Source organism: Clarias gariepinus, chromosome 3, assembly GCF_024256425.1.
Source record: "Clarias gariepinus isolate MV-2021 ecotype Netherlands chromosome 3, CGAR_prim_01v2, whole genome shotgun sequence".
Lineage (NCBI taxonomy): Eukaryota > Metazoa > Chordata > Actinopteri > Siluriformes > Clariidae > Clarias > Clarias gariepinus.
The window spans coordinates 6,734,826-6,749,290 of record NC_071102.1 but is presented as its reverse complement, the minus strand read 5'-3'; the positions used below and the strand labels follow the sequence as shown (position 1 = coordinate 6,749,290).

The 14,465-nt window shown below is 38.7% G+C and overlaps 1 protein-coding gene across 6 annotated transcripts in view; it reads left to right on the top strand.

The window, feature by feature from the left end:
- The first annotated feature begins 70 nt into the window (after window positions 1-70).
- The window catches only part of fhod1 (formin homology 2 domain containing 1), a 57,672-nt gene continuing 43,277 nt past the window's right edge, over window positions 71-14,465 (top strand). For all 6 annotated transcript variants that reach the window (XM_053491659.1, XM_053491658.1, XM_053491655.1 and 3 more), the window contains exons 1-3: window positions 71-417; window positions 2,376-2,482; window positions 6,679-6,743. In XM_053491659.1, coding sequence (XP_053347634.1) covers window positions 253-417; window positions 2,376-2,482; window positions 6,679-6,743 — 337 coding nt within the window. In that variant the 5' untranslated portion in view covers window positions 71-252. The remainder of the gene's footprint in view (window positions 418-2,375; window positions 2,483-6,678; window positions 6,744-14,465) is intronic.

The following is a 14,465-nucleotide window of genomic DNA, read 5'->3' as shown; positions in this document are numbered from 1 at the left end:
GAATGGGCGGCGCTGTTCCCATTTTTAAGACGTCCAGTCCCATGTCGCTGTGTGTTAGAGGCTGGAGCTACAGTGTGAGTGAGTGAGTTAGTGAGTTAGTAAGTGTCATTACTCAGAGCTTCCCTTTAAGGCTCTGTGAGCAGTCCAGGGTGTTGATGGAGCTTTAAATCGGTGGCGTGGTGGTTGTAGGACTCGGTGTTCAGCAGAAAGCCGAGTCTCTGTACCTGGACGTCTTTTCTTCGAGCCTCAGACATGGCGATTATAACGTGTCGAGTTCAGTATCTTGAGGACTCGGACCCGTTTGTGTGTACTAACTTCCCCGAGCCTCGGAGACCTCCTCAGTATGACTTCAACGAGCTGGTGCCGCTAAATTTGCAAATCACCGGCGTCCAGAAACTGCTCCAAGCTCCTCTGAAGGTAAAGCTCATCTCTCTCTCTCCCTTTATTCCAGGTAAAGGCTCAGAATAACGTCAAAAAAACCTTAAAAGCTGTTAAAAAGTTCCTCGTGCCTAAATATTCCTTTTATCCAGTTTAAATGTTTCCTCGCGCCTTTTTTCTAGTTCAAATGTTTATTGTATCTAGTTTAAATGTTTCTTCGCGTCTTTGATGTATTTTGCTACAAACTTACCCACGCCGCTTCCACAACAGCAGGTTCGGTTTGTTTTGGATTTTCAGCAGGTGTTGTACAGGCACTGTGTGAAGGCTTTTCCTATTATTATTTTTTTTTCGACCCAATAAATTAATGTGGAAATAAATACTGTACATTTCCACCAGGCGTTGGAGGCGCCTCAAGATGTGATTTCCAATTTGTCACTTTTTGGCATCAATATTGTTGTCAAATAGGCTTACTGTACATCCTCTTTATGCAAGTCTCTATGTCTGAAAATATTACCTAGTTTACAAAACATTCTCTAAATCATGGTCAATTGTGAAGCTGTGAAGTGTAATTGCATTTTAGATGTTACATTTTTTATTTGATTTTTTTTGCAATACAGTACAGTACGTCGCGACCATGCCGACTTTTTTTTAAGTTTATTTTGGAAAGATAATAAGTATGTATGCTTATCATCCAGGCAGGTGAATTGACTCACATTGATTATCAGTTATTCACCAGTAAACTGCTGACAGGGTCAATGGTGCCCAATGCCTGTGAGGACCAAGCCCAGCCTGTTCGATCCAATCCCACAGAAAAGCCAATTTAGCACAAGTTTCATAAAATGTCAGTGCTGGCCAAAAGTTATGAGAAGACTCACTACATCACAGCCTGCTGAGTATGTGGCTTAGCAGGCAAAGAGTTAAAAAAAGTTGTTGATCTGGCCTCCAAATTCCCCAGATCTTAATTCGACTGAGCATCCATGGAATGCACCAGACAAACTAGTCTGATTAAGACCTGACTCAGCAACCCATAGCACCCAAGGGACCACCCATCCACCCCCACCAACGTCTCAGTGGCGGACACTGGATAATTTATTTATTTTTTTAAACCAGGGACACCCTGTAATTTGGTTCTTAATTTTGGCTCAAGCCACTGAACTAGAAATGTGAACACTTATGATCTTTTGTACCCTCAGAAAGGAAGAAACTAAACTGTATCCTCATACACAATTGCATATTTCTCCTAGAAAAAAAAAAAGATGGATAAAAGGTAAGTACTATTGCTAGAAGCACAAGGATGAGTTAAGCAAAGCACAAGGATTAGTACATTTCAGTCCATTTCTGTGAGTTTAATCTTAGGATGGCATCAGGATTGGCATCAAAAGAACCAAATTAAAGGCAAAGGGAGATTGAACTTGAACATAACATGTAAAAGGTCTACAATAACATGGCACATTTCTTGGGCTTGTTTTTTTTGTTTGTGTGTACGGATGTGATGAACTCAAGCCTTAAGGAAAGGGTGGGATCTGTAAGCAGCAGATAAGGGCTGCAGGAACAGCTTAAATCATCCTCATTATTACAGCGAACGTGGCACTGTTGCCGTACAGCATGGGAAATGCAGCCAGATAAGACTGAGGAAGCTCCTTTCGGTCCCTTCAGCGGCTGTTTGGACTGGATAATGATGGCCAGGAAGAGTTTCCATAATTCATGGTTAAGATATAGCTGAGCTTTTGGAATGCATTTGTGGTGTGGACTAAGGCATTTTTCTTTGCTGTTGTATAATATTTTTGGAATGCATTCACACCAGAGTGAACGCTTTCACTGCCAGCCATAAAGCCATGCTATTTCATTTCACTGTTTGAGATGGCTTTAGCAATGCAGAAGCAAAGAGTGGTACAAAAGTTGCAAGGTCAAAAAGATCCTAAAGTGTGTGTGTGTGTGTGTGTGTTTTATGCCTATCCACGTGTATGGCTTTGACTTCTGTTTTCTCCACCCCTCAGTTAGAAGAGTGTGCACTGCAGGTGGCTTCCAATGGAAACTACCTGGATATAGAGTCTTCACTGGCAGAGCAAAAAGATGAACTGGAGCAGTTCTACGAGGATTTGGCGTAAGTCGTCTTTAGCTGCATATTCAGACAGCTCAAATAAACAATTAAAACCTTGTAAAAATACAGTAGGGAAATGAGGCATCTAGATTTTGTAAATATTTGTACAAGAGGATAAAACAATGGCTGTGTGTTCAGATCAAATCATGCTTTATTTCTATAGCAGGCTTTCAAACAGGTGAATGCAATTCAAAGTGTTTTAGGGAAAAATGACAATAGGGCATTAAAATATATTTAATAAAGCCAATATTTACTTTAAAAATGGCAATGCAATAACACAAATGTGTGAAGAAATAATATAGATTAATAATCACTATAATTTTGTAATAAAAAGCAAACCAAAGAGGTAAGTTTAATATTTGTTGAAAAGCATCAATAGCTGATCTTAGATCCATAGACGGACTGTTCCAACAGCATGAATCATCCTTGAAGCAGCTAAAAGACTGCAAGATGTCCTGATTGCATGGAAAATATAGACCATTAAATGCTTTCTTATTAACCAAAAAAAGGACAACTTTAACATTAGTACAGAAATTGACAGGCAACCAATACACTGCCTTTAAAACAGGTGTAATGTATATCTTTCTATTTTAAGTGCTCTAAAACAAGGTTTTTGACCTATGGTCTTGGGATCAGTTCTAGAGAATTTATTTTGGTGGACATTTTGGTCTCTATTACTGTCCATTTGACTCAGTAAGTTAACTTTGCTTTTATCCTGGCTGCTGTGTCTAGACATTAACATCTACAATGCATCTAAAAATAGTCAGTTATAGTGACTAGTGTCAGTTGGTCCTGTGTCAAAAGAAGACACGAAAACAATATGCTAATGACCCTAAGCTTTGCTATTTAGAAAAATGTGTTGACCCCCAAATGACACAAAGGGTATTGTATATTGATTAAAAAGTAGCAGTCCTAAAATCGATCCTTGGTGAACACCACAAGTCATATTAGATGGTTTAGAGGGTTTACTCTTTTGTACTCAGTCTGTATAAAGTAACAAGAGTACTTGGGAGGGGGGTTATACCTACATGTTTACGGTTTGTAGATTAAACTGTCTTTGTGTAATTAATATAAAGTTAATTTTAAATATCTTTTACTTGAATTCCACATTAATCCTTTGATCCATTGCAAAATACTCGACCGCTCATCTACTAATACGATTTAAAGGAAATTGCCTAATGTTTCTGGTTACTGATGATTCCCTGTTTTTCTAATGTGTTGCCATCATAACTGATTTCCTGCTTGAGAAAATTATTCTCTTTCTCTTCGAATGTCAGCTGTGTACTTACTTCATTTCTGGTGCTTTCATCCCAACAATCAGAACAGGATGAGGCTTCGTGGAGTTATTAAACAAAGCTGTGCGATAGAACGAATGGGTTCCTAATGATTATGGTACTTCCGGCGCTCATTCTCTCTTACACACTGACACACTCAAACTCCCCTGTTCACAGATTCCTGGTATGAGAACTTGGTTCAGAGCAGGAAGTGGGAGTGAACCACTTGCCCTCATTCATGTAACATGACGGAGTGATTGAAGTACAATGTTTGTTTTTTTCCCCCTAATAAAGAGACTCTTATTATGCTTTCCTGTAATGCAGTTTGTAACTTCTGGTGAATTTTCAGGGAAAGTGCATAGCTAAGTTTAGATACACTTTGATAACAGATGTATGTTTAGCAGATGATTATGTAATTTTTCCTTTTCATTAATAGTAATCTTTAAACATTAAAATTCAGCCTTTACTAATCTACTGTTCCATATTTATCACATAGACTGGATTCATTATACGTGAAACTTAAATACGTTATGTCGGATCGACTTGAGAACTTCAACCAAAACAAGCAGTTGTATATGTTTAATAAGCTCTTGAGGCCTGAGTAATGATTGATTTTATAGGTTGGCTGAATTTAAGGTCAACCCATGTCTCTGGCAACATTCTCTTCAGTGCCCACAAGTGGTGGATATTAAGTGCTTGTTGAGATAAAGGTAATTGGCTGCGTGTAGAAAGGTGGCATTTTTGTGGAAAAGCAGGTGAAGAGGCGGGTACAGGCGAGAGTGAAAGGAAAGGTGTTCTAGACTGTGGTGAGACCAGCGATGCTTTACGGCTTAGAGACAGTGGCACTGAAGACAAGAGGCAGAGTTGGAAGTAGCAGAGTTGAAGATGTTGAGGTTCTCTTTGGGAGTGACAAGGATGGATGGGAACAAGACTGAGTTCATAAGAGGGACAACCCATGTTAGATGTTTTGGAGATAAAGTCAGAGAGGCCAGATTGAGGTGGTTTGGACATGTTCAGAGGAGAGATTGTGAGCATATTGGTAAAAGGATGCTGAGGTTGAAACTGCCAGGAAGGAGGTCTAAAGGAAGACCAAAGAGGAGATTTATGGATGCAGTGAGAGAGGACAGGAAGTTAGTTGGGGTGAGAGAAGAAGAAGCCGAGGATAGGGTTGGGTGGAGGCAGATGAAAGGGAACAGCGAAAGACAAAGAAGAAGAGAAAGGTGGCATTTTTAATGAGTAATCATTAAACTTTATTTATGGACCAAACTTCTGCACTACACAATAGAAATTATAATTATGATTGAGTTCTTTGTCACGTTTACCTTACAACAGTGCAAAGTTGTTGTTGTTGTTGTTGTTTTACCACATATCCCAGTTGGGACGCTGAGATCAGAGTGCAGGGTCAGCCAGGACACAGTGCCTCTGAAGCGCGGGTAGGGTGAAGGGCTTTGCTCAAGGGCTCAACAGTAGCAGCTTGGCATGTTGGGGCTTCGACCTTCTAATCAGTAACTTAGAGTCTTAACTATTTGAGCCATCATTGCCCTAAAGACGTGTGAGCATCCGGAGGACATCATTGATTCAAGAAGTTGCTCCAGAAACATTCCCAACTTAATCAAAACGGAATTCATGTTTACTTTAATAGTGTAGCAATAATGTGTGTGAGCAGTCTAGCCTTTAATATAATTCACACCTGGAGTTTATAATGATGAGAACTTGACAAGAACCTGACTATTGATTTGCATAAATCAGCATCGCAAGCTTCGTCTTGCTCTCCTCTACATTCTGTCGATTCCTCTGTTGCTGAAATGTTTTTCGTCTGTTACACCATAAACCCAAATCCTGTCTACCTGTAATAAGATCATTAAAGCTTCAAACTGCATAGTTTATCATCAGGTTGAAGTAATGCATCAATTCGTACTGTACATGGGAGCTCACACAGTGTTAATGCTGACGTATACAGTACGTAAGCCTGACTTGATTTGAATGTTCCCTAGCTTTTGTACACACGAAAATAAAATGAAATAAAAACCTCTCCCGATTGTTGGGGGAGACGGTGTGGATAATTGAAACGAACCAGCAAAATCAAACTCTTTATTTTCCGCTGAGATAGTGAAGCAGGGACTATAAAGTTGTGCTGAGAAAGCAAACATATTAGCCAGTGAAGGGGGAAAAAAATCTCTGGAAATGATGTAATCAGGGGCATTGGAGAAGAAGGAAAACCGTAATGAGGGGGGTGGGGAGACTTGGTTTTTCCTGAGCATTATTTTCCCAGTCGGTATGCTTGTAGTGATCAGTTACATGCTAATCTTAGTTTTATAAGGTCATGCTGTTCAAGTGTGTGTGTGTGTGTGTTTCACCCCAGCAAGTATGTGGTCACAGCTGGAACTCAGTCAGGTTCCACACAGTGTAGAGAGCGCCAAACTTGAAACGCGTCACTTAAAATAACATGCGAACAAAAAACCCCATAAAAATAGACTTGTAATTTGCTTTATTTTATGTTTTTGTTGTTTCGTCTCAGCTGCCATGCAGCACCTTTTTAGTAAAAATTCCAGGCCATAAAGCGCTCCGACTTTAGCAGCTGACCCTCCTGCAGCATAGTTTCCACGTCTGTCGCATGATTCTCCTTAGTCTGACTTTCCAAATCCTAACACTAATCCTAACGTTGGCCATCTTCACTGAGCGCATATGTGGGATAGTCATCACGTAACTCGTTCACATCATCCGTCATCTGCATTAACACTCCACTTTAAACGACTGCATCGGGTTCGAGTGTGTTGGAGACGACTCAATGCTACGGTGCCGACGCAAGCAGTGAATAAGCTCAGCACTCCCTAAACATCTCTGAAGTGTTTTGGCTACCAAATGACCCGCAATTGACTGCCAGCTCATCCTATACCGTTTCTGTCTCTCTTTCTCTGTTTTCAGTGTTGGCAAAAAACCCATTTTGATCCTGCGAACCCAGCTGTCAGTGCGGGTCCACTCCATCCTGGGTAAGAATGTCTTCTTTTTTTAGCTACTGTGCAATCTGCAAGAAAAAAAAAAACAAAAGGTTTGGCTATGAGTTTTGAAGACAGACAGTGCTGAGATGGCAAAGAAAATAAGATCTTTCCCCATCTTTCCACTGGAGTAAAGAGTTCTCTATTCAAGAAGCTCCCAGGGGATTGTGGTCAAAAATATATTTATATGAAATCCCTTTTTTGGTTTTTATTTCATTTTACCCTTCAAATCCATGCTGACTTCATCAGCTGCTTGTAGCATCTCATGAACTAGAGAAGTGATCTTGGTCATTTAATAATAAAAGGTTTAATTTTTGCAGTAGTGCTATTATGCGTGTTGTACCTATGGTATGTTTTTTCCTGGGATAGGGTCCAAATATGCTAAGATCCAATCAGAGTAAGTATTTGCTGAGAATAAATGAATGAATAAATGAAGGTCAGGGCTCAGCATAGTAGAGTAGGTGCAAGATCCTGTTTAAACCTGAATGTTTTGTGGATCTTATCAGGATACAACCCTGATAAATACAATTCGATCAGCCTCAGATGTTGCTAATTCTTTGCTGATTGCAGCCATGCTTCCGGGTGGTGCAAACAAAAACGCATTCATTCCATCATCCAGAGGTTTATTACTGCTACGTTCATCTTCAGCCAGGAGCTCTCAACGGAAAGTGTGCACTCGCGGCAGTTATGTCACTAGCCAATCGCTTGCATCTGCGCTTTTTAGTCCCGCCCCTAATGTTGCATATGCAGCTCATGGCCTGAAGGGATTATGCGATATACGTTACATTCCCTGTTGAACTTTCGTTTTAAATTAGAATATTATTTATATAAAAAAAAAAAAAAGGTCTGACCAGTAGCCTGGAGAAAGTCCTGTAACCCTAATGTCAGTTAGTTAAAGTTATTTTTATTTACAGATATATTTGTGTGTGTGTGTGTATATATATATATATATATATATATATATATATATCTTTATTGAAGTAAATTATATACATTATAATATTATATATATACTTGCATTTATTTTATATATAATGTATGTATGTAAAACGTATATTATATATATACTTGCTTTTATTATATAATATATTAAATAAATGCAAGTATATATAATTTTACATATTATAAATAATGTATATAATTTTCTTCAATAAAGATATATACAAATATATCTAAAAATTAAAATTTTTAGATTATAGGGACATGAGAATCTTTACAAAGTGTTACTTTGGCATTAGATAATGTTAATCTTTTGGTTTTCGTGCAAAAACATTTAAAAATATGTGACTGAACATTTTAAATACAGTATTTTCTAATATAGCCCATGTGTGTATTTGGTGCTTGTTGTATAGCCTTGGTCTCCATGGTGGCGTAGAAGGAATCATATTGGCTTTCTGGCATTTCGGTGTAAAATGCGTCACTGCTTGCGGGTTTTCTCTGACTGTGTGCGTGTGTGTGACACTGGTTTGTAGCCATGTTTCCTAGTGGTTTGTCTTTTATTGCTAGGACACGTCAAAGCGTATACTAACAGAATGCACTTTTAGGAGGAGCTCCTGTGAAAGCATTGTGTCTCTTATCCTGGAGCACTAAAAGTTTGAAATGTTTAAATCTATGCCTCTTTTTAGTTACTTGTATGACTGGTGTGTTTGGTGTCTTGTTCCATGACACAGCCTTGATCAGTAATCTCTAAAGCGCATAAATAGACCGTCTCATATGGGTGTAGGTATTTAATAGTCTGTGTTGCTTATAAGAAAAAGCAAATAGGCATAAGCTTTCAGAAAAGAAGGCTGGTGTGTATCTTAACAGATCTGTTGCAGGCACAAAAAAAAAATATTCTGAACACTGATCAACGCATGTGTACAATGTGTTTGGAAATGGCGCATTAGAAAATCTTGCACAATTGTGTTACTTGTCCTTGCCTATTCATAGGACTCATTAGAGCAGTACTGTGACATTGCATTGAATAAATCATTGTGACGGAATCATCAAAATAACACCATATGATCATTTCATACTTGCCTATCAGAATTTTTTTATATATATATATATATATATATATATATATATATAATGATCACTGTGTTTGCTTAGTGATTTATAATTTCTCTAGCTTAATGAGATGATGGCACTAGTGGTTACTGTGTATGTTTTTGTTTTAAACTCATCCACGCTCGTGCTTGCTGTGTTTAAAAATGCATACCTAACAAGACTGACCAGTTTTCCAACCCGATTGTTTTAGCCATGGGAGGATAATTAATCTTCTTACAGAACACAATCGCGTTAGTTCACCTTTAATACAGTACATGTGCCTTTGCACCAGGAGTGCTGCTTCACTGTGCATAGTATTGGTTTATTTATAGTAAGCTGTATAGAAAATTATGACTTTATATACTGTACCGTATATACTGCTCCATTGTAAATACACATTATATGACATTGTCACTTGGCTATAACTAGAATATGCATCATTCGTTGTGGTGTTTTATGTACTGTATGTGTATTTGTAACACGCACAGACGTCACGGTCACTCAGCAGGTAGCACTGTCCGTGTCCATGTAGCTCTCGGTGTCTGAGCTCCAGTTTGTCCCCGAGCTCGGGTTACTCCATGTGTGGTGTTTTGTATATTCTCCTTGTATCCATGTGGGTTCCTTCCAGGTTCTTTTGTTCCCACCTATGTTTGAAAACATACCCGGTAGTTAAACCAGATGCTTTAAGTTTACCTTTGGTGTGAATGAGTGTGCGCATGACGTGATGTCAAGGTGGTTAAGTCCAACTTGACACCTAGTACTCCTGGGATAGGCACAAGATCAATCACCCGGATAAAGAGGAATGAATGTAATATGTATAATTGGAACAAAGGCATAAAATTTTAAAAAGATTATACTGACTTGCAAGGTGGTTAATTTCCTTTTCTAACATAATAATGCAGATCTTTAGGATGATTTGATTCCTATTAATACATTTTATGCACATTTATGCTCTTTTTTTATATGTAAAATTATATCACATATGAACAGAGAAACATGCCTATGTTTTCACGGCCTACTGTGACTTGAGTCGTTTTTAAGGGAAAGTCTTTTGAAAGCATTCTTATGGCTGTACGTCATAATCCTATATGTAGAAATAGGACATGAGTCATGGTTTATGTTTTGCCTCGCTGCTGTTTTTGGCATTTGGCACTGTCGTGTTTTCCGTGTTGGTACCGTGCTGTTTCCGTCATATAGCCCTTACTCCGCTCACAATAATCAGCTTTGTGTTCAGCTTCTACTCTAGTCTGCAAGTCTTCAGGAGTGTTATTACGTCATGACATTTCCTCAGCATGAAATGCTGTCTCAAATCAGCAGCAACATTCTAGAACATGCTGGAACCAGAATGTCAGAGGGTCATCATACAGTACTCTGGACCATAATGCAACATGATAGACAGGTAGAGCAAGGTCATCGTAATGGATGCTGTAACTAGGAGGTTAGGTGATCATCATACTGGACCATAATGCAACCTTTGGGACAGATGATCAGCATACGAGAACATGCTGTCACCAGGAAGACGGGTGGTGATGATACTGGTCCATAAAGCAACCTGATGGAAAGATGATCAGCATACGAGAACATGCTGTTACCAGGAAGTTTGGTGGCTTTTCTGCATCGTCCTGAGATTCCGCATTGTCGGAAACGGACATGTGGTGCTCTAAGAGGCCGCACATAATTTTAGGGCTTGGTTTCAAGGACACTGTGGCTTAGTTAATGCTATAGTGTGTGAGTGTATGTGCTTTAGTGGGAATGGAGAAACTTTCCTATTCTGGAAAGCTATGTGTGGCTCTGTGTATTTCTGTATTCTGTATTTATCTGCCTGTCTGTTCCTGTTACAACACGCTGGATACAGGATCCCTTTCCCATTCAAACTGTGCTCTAGGTCACTATTACACAAAGGGAGCTGTGTCATTCATTTATCTTTTATTAAATGCAGTTGTTTTGAGGTGTGTGTGTGTGTGTTCTGGATTGTACTAGTATATGAATAAGAATGTCTGTTCGGACAGTTAGAGTGACTGAGGATGCCTGTATATAGACTGTTCGGTGACCCTGCATTCATTTCCATTGAGTCACAGGAAATATGAACACAAACACCAGCAGGACCTGAATTGCGTAAAAAAAAAAATTGTGTTTTTATTTAGACTGTAATACTTTTTTGGAAAAACGCAAAATATGTAGCTAGTGATGTTTTATTACTTCTGTAGTGACCAATTCTGACACAGCATTTGCATGGTAAATCATTCTCTCTTACTCATCTTCAGTAGCCTAATCTTTGGGAGGTGGGAGGAAACCGGAGATCCCGGAGGAAACCCGTGGAGAGATCAGACAAAACCACACACCGACTCGAGCTCAGGGTGCAAGTGTCGACTCTGAAGATGTGATGCTGCTCGTTATAGTGAACATCATAATGCACGTCAAGGCATCATATACAAATTGTATAAATTGTGTAAATCTGAATGAACCAAGGAGTAGCACAAGCAGCGAGTGTTTCATTGAATCTTTCTAGTTTCTAGAAATTCTCTCCAAAGCGGAACAATATCATTTACAGTGGCTAACAGGAAATGCCATGCTGCAGATAGGTCATCCCTCAGGGCACTGCGCTTCTATTTCTGCCCACAGTTATGTACAGTACAAGTTCTGAATAGACCTCAACATGAAGTTTTAGTGCAGATCTACAGCTCCAAAGACGCACAGCGTTGAATGAAAAGTTTCTTTTTCTGTCTTGAAATGTTATTCATTTATTCAATTCATGAATTTTATAATAGGGTAGATGGACATAAAAATCCGTATATACATGTAATGCTATGCTATAGTGTAATCTATTCCAGAAAATGTGTTGACGTGAATCATTATTACGAGATGGAGAGAAAATCCCTAAACTGTTTGTTTCCACTTTTGTGCATTTCTTAAGAATCCTAAGAATAATACATTACACGGCATGGCAAACTATTCTAGGAAAGCAGGTATGACTGTTTATTTCCTGACATTATCTTAACAGGGCTAAGAGAAAGCAGAAAATCTATAATCCTGCTTCCTGGACCCTTTCCCATAGCGGTGAAAAAATGGAACAAGACTTTCCGTACAGAAAAGTTTTTTTTTTGTTAATTAAACCATTTTAGTTGTTCATTATCGAGCTTGGCTTGTGTAGCACTTTCAGCATACAAGTTCCAGTGAATTGAGCTGTTACTATAGAAACGATAATGTATCTCAAGTGCTTTAACCCTTTAATAGGGGGGAGGGGGGGCATTACAGAGAAAAAATAAAGTATGTTCCCAAGTATTTCCTGTAAAGAGTTAATCCTTTATTTGTATACCTGTAGATGAGACCACTGTCGGATCGGCTGATGAAAATGATAGAAAATGCATCGTGTCTAAGAATGCAACCTGGATACTGTAGTACTTTGGAAAATGTCATGAATTCGCCAAATTGTTTTGGTTAAAGAGGGTCATTATTCAGGAATCCTTACAATGAGCTACTCAGGGCCGCTGACGCTTATCTGATATCATTCTTCCCTCGAGGCTTGTTTTTTCTTGTGGCATTGCAGTGTTTCTGGGACATGCCCAGCTCCCCTGCATAAGGTGTGTTTATAGTTGTGGAAGTAGTGTATGTAATGCATTTGTTGCACTCGGCTGTCTGTTGCAGTCAGTCCTCAGGGATGGGGGTGATCTAACACAGGCATACCGGCTTATAAGAAGCTTTTTGTGTAGGTCTGTGTGTGTGTGTGTGTGTGTGTGTGTGTGTGAAGCCATAGGTAGCCTGTTAACTATCTGAATTTGTCTCATTTTCCCATCCTACAGACATGCATCGGGAATGAAGTGCATGGTTGATAACATTTGTGCATTGTCTACGCTGGATTTCCTAGTCATCTTTCTTTAATTCCCAGCTATGGACTGGCCATTTCATTTCAGTCAACTTCAGTCCAAAGCCTTTTTTTTTTCCTTTTCTCATCTGCTCTGACTCACAGCTTGGTACGTAGAATTCCCTCTTGGGAATTCTTGGTTTAGTTCCCTGCTCTCTATTAACAGTGATGCAGTGCGTTAGATCTCTGTTGCCTCCTCCTCTTTCTCTCTTTGGGAATTCTTTGCCAGGCCTTTCTCAGAGATACAAAAGATATGCTTGTGGCTGCCACATCTTAAGCCCATTTTAAGGCTGGTATCGTGTGTGTTTGTGTGTGTGTGTGTGTGTGTGTGTGTGTGTGTGTCAGGGTAAATCCATAGTGAGTGCCAAGGCTGAAGAAGAACTGGTAAGACTTGGTCATATGTTCAGTGAGTCATCATCCTGGAATAAATGTGTTGTGTGTTTGTGTTTATTACGAGCCCTGCTCAGATCAACCAGTTGTTAAGGCCTAGTGTTTTGCTTGTTGAGGTGGCCTGAGAAGCCTTAAACAAACTTTATATATAAAATGATTATAATTTTTTATTTGCGTCTAATTTCAAAGTGTCTCTAAATGTCCGTTATACAGTACAATAAGTGATGGAAGTTTTTAGTGCAGAAAAAAAACTTTCTGTAATATTATTACAAATGTAAACAACAATTTTAACTTCTGAAATAAAATTATGTAAATTATCTGTTTAACATTTTAAATTTTTTTAGATAGCTAAACTGTATTTATTCTTGTTAACCTTTTATATTTAATTAAACACTGCTGAGCTACTGATCCCAGACTAATGTGTAAAGGTCAAAGGTTATCGCAAGTGAGTAATCAGAATCCCTGCGTTGGTTCATCCTTTGGCTTAAAAAAAAAAAAAAAAAAAATGTATTACGTTAAATTGCCGGTGATATGTTTTTGTAGTTGTATATACATGCAATGATGTAACTTTCTAAGAATTCTCAAATATGCCGTTTTATTAATCAGAAATCTTCAATCCTTTAAATTCCTGGCACATTATTCGTCTTGAAGCATTTCATTCAGTAACTACGATAAATTATTCTGTAATTGCATTGGAATGAAAACAAAATATGCATTTGTCCTAGAGTTTATTACAGTTGGACCTACAGAATGCCGACACTCGTTCCTCATTTGCATGCGTACAGTACGAGCACTTTCAGTTCACATGGCGAACCCCTTTTGACCCCAAGTTTTAATAACCACATATTTTGATCCCTCGGTTTTTCTCTAAACATGTTCATATCGCATGCATCATAATCCAAAGCCGTTCGTGTGAAGGGTTTATAAAACGAGCCTTCAGGTTATTTCATTAAGGAGATATCATGCGTGCTTGGCTTATAAGGTTAGCAGAGTTAAGGGGTCAAAAATGAAAGCGCAGGCCGAATAGCTTATCAGAAGTTAAAGTACTGGCAGTGTTCACTACATTCTTACATGCTGTAGTGCTCTTGGCTCAACAGGTTCCTGCCTGCTGCCATGTAATCACACACAAACTCTGGATTTAGGTTTCAGTCTCTCTAACCAAAGTTGCCTTATTTTCAGTAAACACAGTCCATTTTAGGTTTTAATTTGAAAAAGATTGCTGTATTAGGGAATGTTTATAATAACTGGGATAAAGAGTCGAGGAGATGTTGTTAAACCCTCCATATTTGTCTCAGGAAGATGGGCACATACAGTATGTTTGCTTAAGTAGATAAATTAATAATGCTTATAAATGGCAAGATCAGGAAAAAATATGCATGGGCCTTAAAGCTTTGCAAAAATTAAGTTATACCGTATTATTTCAATGTCACATCGTT